At 38.4% G+C, this 18,320-nt stretch overlaps 1 protein-coding gene across 1 annotated transcript in view; it reads right to left on the bottom strand.

The window, feature by feature from the left end:
- Window positions 1–964: 964 nt before the first annotated feature.
- The window catches only part of LOC114651878 (BTB/POZ domain-containing protein KCTD8-like), a 168,765-nt gene continuing 151,409 nt past the window's right edge, over window positions 965–18,320 (bottom strand). Inside the window, exon 2 of the mRNA XM_028801921.2 lies at window positions 965–2,347. Coding sequence (XP_028657754.1) covers window positions 1,887–2,347 — 461 coding nt within the window. The 3' untranslated portion in view covers window positions 965–1,886. The remainder of the gene's footprint in view (window positions 2,348–18,320) is intronic.

The following is an 18,320-nucleotide window of genomic DNA, read 5'->3' as shown; positions in this document are numbered from 1 at the left end:
TTGATGAATTAATTTTAAAATGACAGTCTTGATCCACTGTACTAGTTTCCTTCATAATTTTAAACATTTCAATCATGGCTCCTCTTCATCTCATTTTGCTTAAACTTTAAAGGCTCATCTCTTTTAATTCTTCCTCATAATTCATCCCCTGTAGCCCTGGAATCAGCCTAGTCTCTCTTCTCTGGACCATTTCCAGCACTGCTATGTCCTTTTTGTAGCCCGGAGACCAAAAGTGCACACAGTACTCCAGATGATGCCACACCAGTGTGATATAAAGCGTGAGCATAACCTCCTTGGGCTTGCCACTCCACACATCAGGGCGTTATATAACCTAACACTCTGTTAGCCTTGTTAATGGATTCTAAACATTATCTGGAAGTTGATAGTGATGAGTCCACTATGACTCCTAAATCCTTCTCATAAGATGTACTCTAAATTTTTAGACCCCCCCCCCCCCCCCATTGTGTATTAAGACCTAAATTTTTTACTTTCTATGTGTAATTTGACCAAATTTGTATGATGTCCATTTCCCTCTGTAATGATTCAACAGATTCAAGATTATCTGCCACTTTATCTAGAATAAGAATCTTTGTTGTTCCAGAGGTAAAATATCTGTTTAGATCTTCTACAAGCCATTGCCGCAGTGGGGTATCTGCATATAAGCCTCCTTCTAAACATTTATTCTCACCTGACATGAAACTAAAATTTAGTAGGATTTTATATTCAATATCTAAGACCCTTCAGTGTAAGCACTTTGCTACAGAAATGTGCAATATTGCATTCCATATCTGATAAGTGGCTACCCTCTTTGAAATTTTAATAAGAAGCAGCTATTAGGCAAATCTAAAGCCATAATACTGTACTGTGTTTTATCACTTTTATTAATAAAATCAAAAAATAAGCAATTATTGAAAGAAGATCAGAAAAAATTGCAAAGGTCTCATTGTTTGGAAAAAAATGCCTTTCTTTATCCATGTGCCTGTTACCTATGATATATACGGAATACATTTATGCAAGTGGTTACAGTACAGTATTTACCAAGTACATGAATGCATACATATATCTTGTTTTATATCAATAAAATAATTTAGTAAGTAAGATTGATTACTAGTTTATATCTTTATCTTAATAAGACTTTACCCTATCTGCAAAATGACTGACTACTTGTCAAAATACACCATTACTAAACACCCAGACAACAGAGCACTTTAATTTACTACATTCATGATTTAATATAAATTGGCAATTCTGACAGGCAATACAGTGACATTATTGAAACACTTCTAAAATTGATTACCAATACGGTTTTGTTTTTGCTTCCACATTTTCTTCACATTAATAACACAGCACAATTAAAAAATAGTTTGTAACAGTAGTTATCATTGACTATAAACAGACAATAGTTGATATCTGCAATTTGCATAACTAAGAAAACTATACATAAACCCTATTTCTTCTGTTTGTCATTCTGTAGATAATACTTTTGTTGAGGTATCCAAAGTTATTCTTATCAGTTCTACGTGTGCACAAGAATGAATTAACTTGATTTATTATAACAATCCACTGGAAAGATTTTGACATGAGGATTTTCTATTTGAACATTTCCTCTCTTTCAGAAACTGAGTAATGAAGATTTTTGCACATTTTATTGGACTCATGGTGTCTAACCATCAATTCTTTAATTATGAGTGATTTACTTCTTAAAATTCCATTACTTGATTCACATTGACCTGTGTCAGTTCCATAACCATTTAATTTTTCCACTTTAGGCTTGACTAAACTCATTTCCTAAACCTATTTTGATCAAACCATGGTCAAATACATTAAAAGCTGTATGCTGATTGACTGGTAAACCATTAACTTAATCTCTAGAGTCTGAGAATTTCTCAGAGTCCATACTTTTTTAAAAGTTCATTTTGCCACTGACGTTTACGTTGTGGAAATTCTTCTGGTATTTTGATCTTTTTAAAATCCTGAATGCACTGTTTCATTTCTTCCTCTGCACTTAATTTTTCATTGACTTTTTTTTTGTTTAGATTTGTCTCTCTAGGGGCACTTATTAGCGTCTGAAAAAGTTCACTGTTCCTACGCTTGTCTGGCGGTTGCATCCACTGAACAGACGCTTTCTTTGAAGGCCTGTCCAAGGTAAGTGTGCTAGGCTGGTGTGGAGGAGGCTGTGGTGCACAGGGGGCATTGTCTTGTGGAGTGGAGATTTCTGAATGAGTTTCGGAGCTAGAGGTAGAGAGCTCATTAAGTGAAGTTCCACTTTCGCTTCCTTTGTCTGGAATTTTCTCAGGTTTTCTTTCTTCACAATCTTGTTTTGGAGATACCATCCTTTGGGCTGGCCCTGTCAAGTAAGATAAAAGAAAAAAATACATAGTGTGACTCATGACATAACATAAGGAGAAGTGTATTATAAGAAAAGAAGAGGAAAAACACAAGTTAAAAATCAAACTTATCACTGCATTATTTATATTTCATTTTATTTATTATATTTCACATTTACAGTATTTAAGGTATTTAATTGTACGTTGTATTATTTGAAAGAAAGGTAACATTTTACTTTAGGTACTGCAAAAATGTGTCTATTACTCATTTATTTAACAAGACCTTAACAACGACTTCTTTTGGTGTTAATGACACTTACAAAGCATAATAGAAAGCCTAGAGGAATAACTTCACCATCCTTATGTATTCCGATTTGTTTAAAGGTGGAGTCCAACAACAACCACTTTATTATGTATGCCCTTTCATCCTATATAAGTGACTTAATCAATGGCAACATCATAGTGGTTTTACAAAAATGCTGCTTAAACAGGCATGTATTAGTAGATGGGGAGCTTTAATACACAGTAGTATCAATGTTATATTGAAAATGAACAAAAAAAAACATAAGGTCAGTGTGAATGCTGTGTTTGGAAGTAGATCACTTATGAAGTCTAGCTGGCACCAATGCACTTGTGAACATTAAAAGTTATTTGGCTAAAAACATTGTAGTATGTGGGAAAAGTGAAAAATCAAACATATATCATTTCATGGAATTAATATGAAAAGCTAAAGCCCAAGTTCCACTGCTGTCAGCAAGCAACAAAGAGATGCAGTTGCTTTGAGTAATGAAACTCAAACTCCCTGTGTTCTGGGGAAAAACTCAGCAAGTCTGATTGTCATCGATAGCCATGACGGCCTTTTTCATCAGACAGTACAACATACATGGATTCTTAGATACTCTAAAATCTCTGATAAATCTATACTCACAATAAACAAACTGACTGGCAATGTATATATATTGTATGTATTGTATTTTAGGTTTATAGGTCTGAATCGCTATCTGATTATTTGGATGGTTACCTACCAGATAATGCTTGGGGTTAGTTTACCAGTTGGCAAACATCTGCCACGTCCTCTCAGTTGCAAGAAGCAGATCATAGATATGTGATACAGTACTTGCCAAATAATACAAAGAGTACGCAACACTTGTTTCGCCCTATTTGGGCCTTGTCAGGTGTACACATTTTTGCTTCCTCTTACAGGGATCAAACTTCAGACATTAGTGCCTGAGACAAATCCTTTAACGGTGTGCCACGGCAGCTGGTTTGCTTACTTGACTGGGTCAAGATTGTAGTATTACATTCATAGTCTAAATTGCAATCTGATTATTTTGGTAATATATATTGTGGCGAGCAGCTGGGGGCGGTACCCAGCCGGGACGCCTGGAAGGACCGGGATAGGGACTACACCTCCTCCGGACCGCGAGAGGGCAGCCGCCCTGGTTGGTATGGGGACCACGGGAACAGAGCATGGAAGCTCAACCCTATAGGGGCCCGTGGTCAATGCCAGGGGGCACCCAGATGACTGAAGAGCCCTGGCCATCAGCACTTCCACCACACCTGGTGGTGCTGGTGGAAGGATTGCCAGGGACACTCGGGGTGCTTCTGGGTGCTCAGCCTGGAAGTGCCGGCAGAAGTTCATCAAGAGGCACCTGGAGCACGTCTGGGTGAACATAAAAGGGGCCGCCTCCCTCCATTCGATAGCTGGAGTCAGGTGGAAGTGGACGTAGCTCGGAGGAGAGGAGTGGAGGCAGTCAGGAGAAGAGGCATTATTATGAAAGGCCTGGACTGAGGGTGATTTGGTGCAGGGGCACTGGGTTGTGTGTGCGCACTTGTAAATAAGTAAATATGAATAAACGTATACTTGGTTGTAAACCATCGATGTCTGCCTGTCTGTGTCCAGGCTGCTTTCCACAATATATATATATATATATATATATATATATATATATATATATATATATATATAATCACACAAATGCGTATAGGAGGTGCATATATCAGGTGCATGCTGGAACCTGGGGGGTAGTGATCTCTAACCCTTTCACCTACAGAAAACCTGAAGGAAATCCTGCCTGAACCTAACAACGTTACAGATGCCGTCCATACTGACATCACTTCCTCCAACCTGCCTATATAAATGCTATCTTGCCTCCATTAATTCAGCTCTCTTTTGAACTCAGTCTGTAAAGAACTGTTATTGTTGATGACATGTTGTTAGGTCACTTTAAAGTTTAAAATGAATGCAGCATGTGTGGGAAAACAAAACTGGCAAACTTTGACATTAGTTCAAAAACAAATTAAAAGAGGAAAATATGAATCATGTCATATTTTAAAAATATGTGTAGCACTCCTTCTTCTTCTTCTTTCGGCTGCTCCCGTTAGGGGTTGCCACAGCGGATCATCTTCTTCCATATCTTTCTGTCCTTTGCATCTTGCTCTGTTACACCCATCACCTGCATGTCCTCTCTCACCACATCCATAAACCTTCGCTTAGGCCTTCCTCTTTTCCTCTTCCCTGGCAACTCTATCCTCAGCATCCTTCTCCCAATATTCCCAGCATCTCTCCTCTGCACATGTCCAAACCACTGCAATCTCGCCTCTCTGACTTTGTCTCCCAACTGTCCAACTTGAGCTGACCCTCTAATGTACTCATTTCTAATCCTATCCATCTTCGTCACACCCAGTGCAAATCTTAGCATCTTTAACTCTGCTACCTCCAGCTCTGTCTCCTGCTTTCTGGTCAGTGCCACCATCTCCAACATATATAACATTGCTGGTCTTACTACCGTCCTGTAGACCTTCCCTTTCACTCTTGCTGATACCCGTCTGTCACAAATCACTCCTGACACTCTTCTCCACCCATTCCACCCTGCCTGCATTCTCTTTTTCAGCTCTCTTCCACAAGCACTCCTATACATTACATATTTACACAGCTGCAGAAAGGAACACAGGTAAACACGGAAGTGTGAATGACGTTTCAGGGAGCAGTATTCCTTTTTTTCTCTACAACTCTACATTGATTTTCATGTTTCACAATTGGGAATTGCTTGCAAAACAAATTTTAGTGTCTTTTTTGCAAAACTATGTGTGATTTGAAACTTGCCTGTTTCTCTAATTACAAATTTTAAGGTGATAATATTTTACTTAATTTTATAAAGTACTTTGAGATAATGGCTATTATTAAAAAATAAATGTATTTACCAAAGCAAGATTGTCTACATAGACAGTAGCTTTGAGCAGGAAAACTGTGAGCCTAAAGCAGTAATGAAAAAAGAATACAAACAAAATGGACCAGTTTTACTGTATATTAAGTAGAACTTTATTTGTCTCCAAGAGGAAACTTGGCTTTTTACAGAAACTTTTTAAATAAATAAATTCATAAATAGTTCATAAATGAATACTCAGTATCATCCCCATGAGACTAACACATCATTTCCCAGTCTATCATTTGGAACCAGTCATTCAGAGCCATTTCTGTCTCCAGGCTCCACTTTTCCACTCTTCAGGTGTTAACAGGTTGACGTCTAATAGCAGGCTTGTATTTCGGGATAAGATGAATCAGGGTGTGGTCAGATTTGCCTAAAGGTGCCAATAGTTTACACTTAAAGGCAGCTTTAACATTTGAATACGGAAAGTCCCACAAACTGATCGAAATGTGTCAATGTTCCTTCCTAAATGACATGGCTGAAGTCACCACATATTATAACTGCAGGGTTGGAGTAAGTCATCATTAAAGTGTTGGTAACAGGATGAATCATTTCTGTTGCTAGGTCTCCATTTGCAGAAGTAGGAACATAAACATTTATCTCTCTGGGCAAATGACATGGACAAATTCCGACAGCCAGAAGTTCAACGTCTAAATTACAAACTATATTCTTAACTGTTATATGCTTACTTTTACACCATTACTCATTCACATAGATGACCAGTCCCTCTCCCATCTTTTTTCCACTCCACAGCATTACACTAGCGTCAGGTACTGTATATCAGGTTTAAGCCTGCTCACCATAAAGCACAAAATGTCACTACACTTGTCTGCTCAATGGCCTACTATAAGCACAGACAGTTTATCCATCTTATTTGACAGAAATCGAACATTTTCTATTATAACAGATGGTAGACCAGTTCTAAAACCTTTACACTTTGCTTTTACTCTTGTGTTAGCACATTGCCCTCTCAGCCTGTGGACAGTCTGCAGTATAAAGTGTAACATAGCTGCTTAGGCATTCACGATCACAGTGGGAGTAGCTGATTACCAGAGTGTTTAATATACCCCTCTTTCATTTTCTCAATGTCTCTTACTGTTTCAGGTGCTTTAGACATAAAGCAGCCTTTCGGGTCCTCTTTACGACTCCATCCAAGTTTGTAGCCCATTTGAAGTGCAGTCATGACAAGATGACACCTGGTTTGCATGCATTGCAGATTGTCGGTAAATTTAGAACCATTTATCCGATTTCTAGTGGTTACTATCAGTGACAAGCATGAAGACAGATCAATTATAATTTTTATTGTGTTATAGTTTGCCAAAGTTTTTCAGAGAGAGGACATTTAGCAAGTGGAACAACACCATATATTTTCTAATCCATGCAGAAATACTCAATTTAAAAAACATTTGGACATAAGCATCAGTAACACCCTTGAAACCAAGTTACCTGAACTATTCTATAACATTTCAGTAATTATTTACCGCTCTGATGCTGATCTTTATGATCATAAAATAGGTCATTACAATAGCAAATTACAATAAGAATTCATAATTAATTGCAGAATTATAGTATTTGAAGGTTCCTCTAGAGCAGGGGTCCCCAACTCCATTCCTGGAGGGCCCCAGTAACTGCAGGTTTTCATTCTAACCCTTTTCTTAATTAGTTACCTGTTTTTACTGATAATTAACTTCTTTTGAATTCTTTTGACTTGAGTAAAGGTGCTTAAGGGCTGCTTTGCCCAAACAGACTAGTGTGCCTTCAAAACTGCCACCACCATCATACATGAGTGCAGAAATTCTATTACTTAATACTGTATGTTAGTTTTTGTGAAGATGTTTACATTCCAACAAAAACAATTGTGAAGTTTAGCAATGAGTAGCCTTGGTTCACCCCACACCTCAAATGACTGCTTCAGGACAAAGAGTATACAGTAATCCCTCCTCCATCGCGGGGGTTGCATTCCAGAGCCACCCGCGAAATAAGAAAATCCGCGAAGTAGAAACCATATGTTTATATGGTTATTTTTATATATTTTAAGCCCTTATAAACTCTTCCACACTATTATAAACATTTCACGCACAATTATACAGCATAAACCCTTTGTATTCTCTTAGATATTAGGTAAGATTCGTTGAAATTATATATGTAAACACAGTTTACATACAGTAAAACCTAAATATTATTTTAAAGATATCGAGCGTCTCCGATATCAATACGTTACAGCCATTACAACAGACAGGCCACCAGCAATAAATACGTACAATGCAAGAAAAATTGTATACAGTAAAATGTGTGTACAGCGACACTAAACTATGTACATGTAATAAGTACTGTACGTAAATAATTAATTATGGTTACTCACCAACAATGACATGACGACTTGTCCGATAACGATGAGTTTAATTTTACTGCACAACAAAGGATAGCGTTACAGCTCTTCTAAAGGAGCCTCTTCAGGCAACTGTTTAGCACCGCCGTTGTTCTTCTTCCATCACTCTTCAATCCAAATCCCTAAAGCAGATTCCATCCAGACTACTGCCTTATCACGTCCACTTGCAACTCGTTTTGCGCCCTGATTAAAGGACACTGCGGCCGTAGATCTTATATGCTGTTCCTCCTTTTTAAATAAAAAGAATCGTGGACTCATTGATGCTGTAATTGTGTCCTGCAGCGATGTAGCTGTTTCCTTCCTTCAACATATCCAAAACATTTACCTTTTCTGCAATCCTGAAGCATTAGCAGTAACGTGCATTAATGTTGAATGAGTGAGATTAGACTTCCTGGTTAATGCAGCACTCCGTTGCTGAGCCAATCAGCAGCACACAGGAACTTAACCGCGTGCTCTGATTGGGTAGCTTCTCAGCCATCCGCCAATAGCGTCCCTTGTTTGAATTCAAATGCGTCCCTTGTTTGAATTCAAATGGGCAAATCAACTGAGGAAGCACACGTACTGTAGACCGCAGACATCCGCGAAGCAGTGAAAAATCCGCGATATATATTCACATATGCTTACATTTAAAATCCGCGATGGAGTGAAGCCGCGAAAGACGAAGCGCAATATAGCGAGGGATCACTGTACTCTCAGATTTGGCAGTCATGAGGAATACAGAAAGTCAAGTATATCTTGAAAGAGATGGATTAAAGGTGCCAAACGAAAGCTGTAAGATCATTTGCACGAGCATGTGACTGAAAACAACAGCCATAAATTTGGAGAGGCCTTAAACAGCTCACTAACTACACAAAAAAATACCAAACAACTCTGTTGATCACAGTCTGGCTGCTTTGGAAGACAGCAGGATATAAATGAACCTGATGGCCTCACTGTTACCATGTCACAGTCTTCTTCATCCTCTTCCTCCTGTCATCACTGCAAAAGATGTCTGCAGCTTATTCAAGAAGAAAAAAGAAGCAAGAATGCTCCAAAAGACATCCTGGATAAGCCAGGGGCATTTGTGAGGATCTTCTTTGTAGACTTATTTCTGCTTTCAATATTATTATATCAGATCTTCTAGACAAGAAACTCACCCAGTTCAACCTGTCAAGTTCACCTGCCATTGGATTACAGATGTTCTTAAAGATAGGAAACAGTTTGTGCAGTTGGGTAAAAACAGGTAAATACATGTCTGACCCTTTAACCCTTAGTACTGGTGTGCTGCATGGCTGTGCCCTTCCCCTACTACTCCTCTCACTATATACAAATGACTTTTCCTCTGGTGATTCATCTGTCAAAATTCTTATATTTGTGGATGACATCACACTAATGGGCCTCATTTCAAACAATGCAGATATAATAATTTGGATCTTAGTATTCATCAGATTTCAGGAAACAGCCACCTGCTCTACTATCCTTTTGTTGTAAATGGCTCAGCCGTTTGAAATAGCAGAGTCATTTATGTCTCTGAGCACTGTGCTGTCCCAAAAACTGAAGTGACACAAAAAATATCAAATGTATTATCAAGAAAGCTTGTCAGAGAATTTTTTTTTTGTGCCAACTGAGAAAATTTGATCTCCACCAAGCAATACTGGTCTAGTTCTACACTACCATCAATTACTGTCTGGGTTGACGCTGCCTCTGCTCAGACTATGGCCTATTTGTAGCAAATCATCAGAGCCTGTGAAAAGCCTACAGGCTGTATGTAACTAACTACCCTTTCAAGTCCTACATGTGTCCAGTGTAAGAAAGCAAGCTCCAAAGATCATTGCTGATCAGACACACTGAGGGTACCATCTATTTCAAATACTACACTCCAGTAGCCAGCTCTGTCCGGTGAAAGCTACAACACCATGTCAACTAAACAGTTTTTTTTCTTTTGTAGTTATTCTGACTAACAGGCAGAATAACCTACACACAGTGCAGGATCTACGTATAAGCTACACAAGCTATAGCTTAGGGCCCCCGCCTTCTTGGGGGCCCCCAAAACAAATTGTCCGAGTGAGCAATTGTCATATATACTTAAATATACTACAGCATTATTTGTCCCAACCAGGCCCGGCCTTAGGCATAGGTGAAGTATGCAACCGCCTAGGGCCCCGGCGTCCAGGGGGCCCCGGATCGACTCCTTGGTCTAATTTTCACGCATTTCACAGAGCTTCCAGGGGGGCTCTGCCCCCCTCAGGGGGCCCCTGGACCCCCCTTTCACCTAGGATAATACCTAAGACCGGGTCTGCCTACACACCATGGACTTTTTTCCAACATATTTTATTCAATTTTATCTCTTTATATTTTGTGTTGTCCTTGTATGTGGTATCATATTTTATCTTTTTATGTTTTATCTTTTTATATTTTGTGTTGTCCTTATATGTTGCATCAATACTACCAAGATAAATTCTTAGTACCCGTTAGTGTACCTAGCCAATAAGTGAATTTTGATTCTGATGTACAATATCTATAGGTACAACTAAGTTTAAAATATGCTTGTGGCAAGTAGACATTTTATTGATCTATAATTTGATAAGACAATTCTGCCATTGTGCTATGACAGCAAAAGAGAGTAATGATTGACCATTCACATGGGGACAATTAGGAATAATCAGTTAACTTAACATGTGTTCCTTCAGGTATATGAAGACAAAATCCTATATCTAAATTCACTTTGAAAAAATCAATTAACATGCTGCATTACCTCAGAGTTAGCTAGATACAAAACATTAATAGTAAGACACATGTTTAGCTTTATTATATTAATTACTAAAGGCACAAGTTCCAGTCTTCAAAGAGGGTTTTTTACCTTCCAGAGAAGAATTCAATTGTTAATGAATAACATTAGTTTGTAAGATCAGTTCTTAACTATAATAGTCCTTCTTGACTTAAAATGCTAAATAAGTTTTAATCAGAGTTGTCACAAGCAATAGTGGTGTCAAAATGATATGTGAACAATACCACCATTATAAGTAAACAGTCTAACAATCTGCTGATGTTAGCGCATATAAACATAAATGTCAAATATATAAACCTGTGCAGTGAGAGGATCAAATCAATTGTAACATACTGCTTTCTTAAGGAGGCATTGTCTCTCACTCATATTGCTTCTCCACACAATGTACTGTAATTTCTCCTTCCTGTGTATTTCAATATTTTATTTATTTTTGATAATAATACTGTACTTAATTTTATAAAGTACTTTGAGATAATGGCCACTGTAGTGATTGCCTGCATATATCTTTGAGTAGGGAAATTTGTGTTAATCCAAAGCAGTCATAAAAAATGCATACAAGGAAAATGAACAGTAGAAGTGCAGGTGTAATTTAATAACGAATTCCACAACAGCAAATAAGTCATTATTACAATGGCTGCACAGAAAGCGCACAGTAAAGTCACCAGTTTTAAATTAAAAGTTTAAATGTATATATGGATCCACTCTTTCCATATACACACTTTTAAGGGTTACTCTGTCACTGTAAGAGTCCATTTAACTTTGGAGATGTTGCTGTGTGCAAATGTATTTTAACAAAGAACCCATAATAACAAATACGTCTTTACTATAAATATTATTTGCGAAACATGGCCTGGACACAGACAAGCGGACACCGATGGTTCACCCAACACAAGTTTATTATGCATATTTACAACAATAAAGTGCACACACAACCCCAAAACTCCCTCAAAGTCCAGGCCTCACAATGTCTTTGCCTCTTCGGGTCTGCCTCCACTCCTCACCACCAAGACTTCATCCCAACTCCAGCCATCAAATGGAGGGAGGTGGCCCCTTTTATACACACCCGGACGTGCTCCAGGTGCCTCCCGATTAACTTCTGCCGGCACTCCCCATTGTGGCGGAAGTACCGGCTGCACACCCGGAAGCATTCCGGGTGTCCCTGGTCTTCTTTCCCCCCAGCACTTCCAGGTGTGGTGGAAGTGCTGAGGGCCAGGGTTCCTTATGCATTGGGGTGCCCCCTGGAGGTGACCACGGGCCCCTATAGGGTTGAGCTTCTAAGCTCTGTTCCCGTGGTCCCCAAAGCCACCAGGGCGGTCGCCCCCTCGTGGTCTGGAGGCGTAAGCCCTCCTCCGGTCCTCCTGGGCGTCCCAGCTGGGTACCACACCCAGCCACTCTCCATATTTATAAGTACACTCTTAATGCTATTGTAAGACAATACATTTTCCAATTTAAAAAACATTTGTCAATTCTGCATAAAGCTACCATGAACAGTACTGTTTTTTAAATTCAAAATACAGTATATAACAATGCATAGCTCTAGTGATGCAGTATTATGCTATGTTCTGTTCTGTACTTAGGAGTGTTACACTTTTAAACAATATGAAAAATAGTTTTTTGCTGGTCCCTTCTTTGTGAATACAGCTCGCAGTTCTTGATCTGTGATATGCTCCATGGTCCAACTTTTCAGTTTAAACATGCTGGGTTATTGTGACCGTGATACACTCAATTTATATGCAAACTCTGCTCACTTCACACATTTTAGCAAGACAGCAGACATGACATTATCCATCCATCCATTTTCCAACCTGCTGAATCCGAATACAGGGTCACGGGGGTCTGCTGGAGCCAATCCCAGCCAACACAGGGCACAAGGCAGGGAACCAATCCTGGGCAGGGTGCCAACCCACCGCAGAGACATGACATTATGCTAATTAAAAAAAATAAAACACTTTTTAGCCCAATTTGTACTGCAATACAGCATTTGCTCATGAAAAAGGCAAGCAAACATGCATTATACTATTAAAGTTTCTACCTAAGGCATGTATGTTTCTGTGTTTCAATTATGTGTGTATTTCAGCCCAAAGACTGCCTATGACTGCCAGGCATCATATACATCTGGAATGTCATGGCAATGTGGACCAATTATCATAAAGGTACTGGTTAAGGATGCAGGACACACTATCAACTGGCAGACAGTGTTCAGAAGCCATTAAGAAGGCTAACAGAATGTTAGGTTATATAGCGACCTGATGTGTGGAGTACAAGTCCAAGGAGGTTATGCTCAAGCTTTATAGCACACTGGTGAGGCCTCATCTTGAGTACTGTGTGAAGTTTTGGTCTACAGACTACAAAAAGGACATTTCAGTGCTAGAAAAGGTCCAGAGAAGAGCGACTAGGCTGATTCCAGGGATAAAGGGTATGAATTATGAGGAAAGATTAAAAGCGCTGAGCCTTTTCAGTATAAGCAAAAGAAGATTAAGGGGTGACATGATTGAAGTGTTTAAAATTATGAAGGGAATTAGTACAGTGGATCGAGACTGTTATTTTAAAATGAGTTCATCAAGAACACAGTTTGAAACTTGTTAAGGGCAAATTTCACACAAACATTAGGAGGTTTTTCTTTACACAGAGAACGATAGACACTTGGAATAAGCTACCAAGTAGTGTGGTAGACAGTAGGACTTAAGGGACTTTAAAAACTAGACTTGATGTTTTTTAGAAAAATTAAGTGGATAGGACTGGCAAGCTTTGTTAGACTGAATGGCCTGTTCTCATTTAGATTATTCTAATGACATTGTCCAAATTCTGAGAGTGTACAGAATCAATTAACAAGGATAACTTAATCTGTACATTCAGACAAAACAAAAACTTTAAAGAATGTGCAATCTGCAAAATAAAGACTCACAGGCTAGAATTTGTATCAGAGGCTGTTCAGGTATAAGGAAGCAGCAATGAATATGTTTTCCAATACAGTAAAGTACCCTAAACCCATAACAGTTAAGTACCAATAAATAGAAAAGAACAAATCAGAGATTATACCGAAACCCAGTATTCTCTTTTCAAATAAATGATTTACAGGAAATGTTCTACTCAAAAGTGAATTATTTAATACAACTGTTCCTTCTCTTCCCAGAATGAAACATGATAAACTAATTTTGTATTCCTTGCAGCATCTGCTATGCAAATACTAGAATTTAAGCACATCCTCTCAACAGAGCTTTAAGTTTTATTTCAAAAATGTAAAACCAAAAATAACTAATACATGCATAGGTTTAAATGTAGCTAGAGATCCTGGCCATTTCTGCATTCTGTATTAGAAAAACCATATTACATAATATGGTCAATTTTCTAAGGAAAGTATTAGAAATATCAGTGACATTTCTCATACACCACCAAATTGTATCTTATATTTCTCTTGTGATGTGTGTGACTTGCACAAGAGAGAAAGAGGTGAGTCCAATTTCAATAACTTCAACCCCCTACACTCAAATGTGTTCATACTGGTGTGAATGAAGCAACAGTCTAAGCCGGGCTTGGCCAGACGCAAGAGGATGTCAGCATTGACGTGCACAGAGCCAAGATAATGGCGAATATCAAAACCAAGTGGCTGCAAACTAATAAACCACTTAGTGAGCCAGGAGTTCATATCCTCCTGCCTGTAGAGCCACTGGAGTGAAACATGGTCAGTCACCAGGGTAAACCACCTACCCCACTCCTGGAACCACATGTGTCACGTGGGTCACAGACTAGAGAGATGAAGGTGAGTCCAGGTTTCCAAAAATGTCAGCTTTATTGTTGTGAAGACAGGAACAATTGAAAGCACATTTAAACGGGAGCCGTCACTTCACCACAGACAAACACAGCAAGCAAGCAGTCCTGTATTATCTCCCTTCCTCAGATTAAAAGAAACAATAGCCTTCCTTGGAGAGAAGACAGAAAGAAGAGCACAAGGCCAGGACAGTGACTAGTTTTAAATGTTCCCTGTATCACCCATCGTGCGACAGATGCATTACGCAGTGAGCCTGACAACTTGGTGTTGCACCAGTGGTGGACAACAAATACCTACATTAACAGAGTTGTGGTACACAGCATAGTTGGGGGGTTCTCGGGGTCTCAAAAATCACACACTCTTAACAACAAAAATGTTCTACAATAGCTTTATTTGTTTAAATTTTTAATTTCCAAAATAAATATGTTTAGCCTCTTCAAGAATGGAAAGAAATGCTGGTGCTGTGATGCAGCAATGGCATACCTAAAACAGCCCTGATATAAAAACATGCTGCAACAATCCATTCAGTTATTTTCTTATCCCCAGTGCTTCGGATGCTGATCTTAAGTTTCCAACTGAACACAAAGAATTGATTTTGGATCACTTATGACATGAAATTATATTGTATTTAAATTTTATTCTCTTAACCCAGCCACAGGGGATGCACAAACCAGTGTGTTTCTTCGTGCCGGTCCCAAGCCCGGATAAATGGGGAGGGTTATGTCAGGAAGGGCATCTGGTGTAAAATTTTGCCCTAACGGGAGCAGCCAAAAGAAAAAGAAGAGATTTTAAATTTTACTCTCTTGTGTAAAAATTTTTTTAAACAAGTTAACAGATGTTTTCTGCAAGGGCGACACGGTGGCGCAGTGGTAGCACTGCTGCCTCGCAGTTAGGAGACCTGGGTTCGCTTCCCGGGTCCACCCTGCATGGAATTTGCATGTTCTCCCTGTGTCTGCGTGGGTTTCCTCCGGGTGCTCCGGTTTCCTCCCACAGTCCAAAGACATGCAGGTTAGGTGGATTGGTGATTCTAAATTGGCCCTAGTGTGTGCTTGGTGTGTGTTTGTGTGTGCACCCTGCCCAGGATTGGTTCCTGCCTTGTACCCTGTGTTGGCTGGGATTGGCTCCAGCAGACCCCTGTGACCCTGTGTTCAGATCCAGCGGGTTGGAAAATGGATGGATGGTTGGATGTTTTCTGCAACAGTTCGTCAGTCCCAGATTGTATACTAAGCATTTTTCAGAGTGAAAATATTTATTTGTAAATAGATTTTAATTCTCTGTAATCAGTTTTTAGATAACAAAAGATTTAAATAGATGATATCACTATTATAATATAAAATATTATTTTCTCTCCATTCCCTCCTGGAGGCGCTCTCTTGGAGCACTTTTAGCCACAGGCTCATTCCACCACGGTGTACTAAAAAGTGTCGCTGGGGGTCTTTTCTGCCCACTGCTATCAGGCAATTCAATGCTTCCACCCAATGTACTTGTTAAGTATGTTTACTGATAGATAGATAGATAGATAGATAGATAGATAGATAGATAGATAGATAGATAGATAGATAGATAGATAGATAGATAGATAGATAGATAGATAGATAGATCTATCTATCTATCTATAGATCTATCTATCTATCAATCTATCTATCTATCTATCTATATCTAATATTATCTGTCCTGTGAGACTGTATTCTTGTTTTTTATATTACTGCTGCTGTATGCATTTGAATTTACCTTGGGATTAATAAAGTTTATCTAATATCTAATCTAATCTGTATTAAATCCATCTCCTCAGTGAGTAACATGTTAGAAAGTACTACGTGAAAATGTAAGGTCAAAAATCCAAAATTGTCCTGAGGTTGAAAAAGAATAGCTGTACCCAGGAAAGATCACTTTTGAGTCAATAAAATTTTCTTACTGTTATGTCAAAGAAACTTTAAATTCTAGGTGCATACCATTTTAATTAACTGACACCTACACACACAGTACTGCACTTACTATTTTGTTCATCTTATATATATTATATCTATTCCTAATAAAGTCATAAAGAAATAATGAAAAAGAACATATGAAGGAATAAGTGAGTTGGATGAATGTATAGATTAAAAGACATTTTCTTCAAAGGAATAATGTAAGAAAGTCCAAAATATATCTGAAGCTTCAAATTAATTTCAAGTTTGTGCTGAACATGCATAGAGTTATTATGACAGAAAAGGTTTTCAACAAAAATGCATAGCATTAAATATTAATGAGCAACATATTGTCAGTGCATAGCTGTATAAATTGAAAACTTTAGCAAATCTAAACAAATTGCAATCTCTTTGTAATCCCTGGGTCATTTCAATTTGTCTGTATTAATGTTCAGTCACCAAATGGCCGTGCTTTCTTTTTCTGCCATAGGCTGAACATTGATAGTATGCTACTCTAGACCAGCATTCTATTCTGGACTGGCTCCTGCAGGGTGATGATACTATTTATTTCAATCGCCTTCACTACTTATTTTAAACGAAAGTCAACAAACTTTCAGTAATGTCTTAGTTCAATTTTAGTGAAAAAATAACAAAATATGTAGAAAGATTACATACTGTACATGGCTGGTTACTATCGAGGTTTCATATGTATAATCTGCAATTATTGATTTTTCATAAATAATTAATAATATGACACTGCGATTTTGTTTGATTTAAAGAAACACACCTTATAAAGTGCAGCAATAAAAATTCTAAATTGCACAATCTTGCTAATAATTCAGATTCCCTTGTTGATACCATAAATAAATGGCAAAACATTTCGGAAGACCAGGAATTCCCAAGTGAAAATTTGCATTTGGACACACAGTTGAAATGCTTTACTAATAGTGAGACGCATATATGAATAGTACAATCATTTTAGATTTAAGATCAGCCTGGACTTTTTAATGGATGTTTATAATAATGCATTTGGTTCTTAAAAATTAGTGCATGTAAAGTTAAAGTTTATCCTGATACGTGCATAGCACTATAAAATCCTTAAATTGCATTGGGCTTTATACATGTGACAATAAATTCAAACTTTACCAATGTCAGTTAGGCTATAAATCAAAAGTATAGCAACAAATAGAAACATTATATAAGTAAAAACATTAAAAAAAATCAAACAGCATCCTTGGGTACACACCCCACTATTTTAAATGAGCCAATAAATATTTGACCAAATTCAGATTGACACACTCGTGGAGGTAACACTAATTTCTGTAAATTTAACAATGCATCCCTGCAACCCTCAAATTGATTAAATGGTTAGCAAATGAAAATAACTGCATTCTATTGTGAGGAAGGGGAAAAGTGGCATTGCTTCCCTTCTCCTGTAGTATGAGTGACATTGACAAGCAATGCCTAAGCATGTCAAATAAGCCAAAAACAAAAGTGTCTCAAATACATATAGTTCTACAGCTTAGGCCAGTTATTTAGTGCAGAGTCAGGTCAGTGGGAGGCAACTGAAGGTCATATGACATGGACAGAAAAGCTACTGCCTTCCATAATCCTACCCATGTCAATCAGTCATATTCTAACAAGCTTAGTCCTGAACAGGGTTGAGTGGATACTGGAGCCTATGCCAGCTAGTATATGGTGCAAGGCAGAAACAAACCCTGCATAGGGTACCAGTCCATCGTAGGGTGGTACACACACACACACACACGTTTGCACACATCCCAGCCACACACAGGGGCCAGTTTAGTATCGCCTGTCCACCAAACCTGGGTGTCTTTGAACTGTGGGAGGAAACCTACGCATACACGGGGATAACATGCAGACTCCACACTGGGAGGACCTGGGATGCAAACCCCTGTCTCCTAACCGTGAGGCAGCAGCGCCTACCACTG

The sequence above is a fragment of the Erpetoichthys calabaricus genome, chromosome 5, assembly GCF_900747795.2.
Source record: "Erpetoichthys calabaricus chromosome 5, fErpCal1.3, whole genome shotgun sequence".
NCBI lineage: Eukaryota > Metazoa > Chordata > Cladistia > Polypteriformes > Polypteridae > Erpetoichthys > Erpetoichthys calabaricus.
The sequence above is the reverse complement of the archived record's forward strand: the minus strand, read 5'-3'. Positions and strand labels throughout refer to the sequence as shown.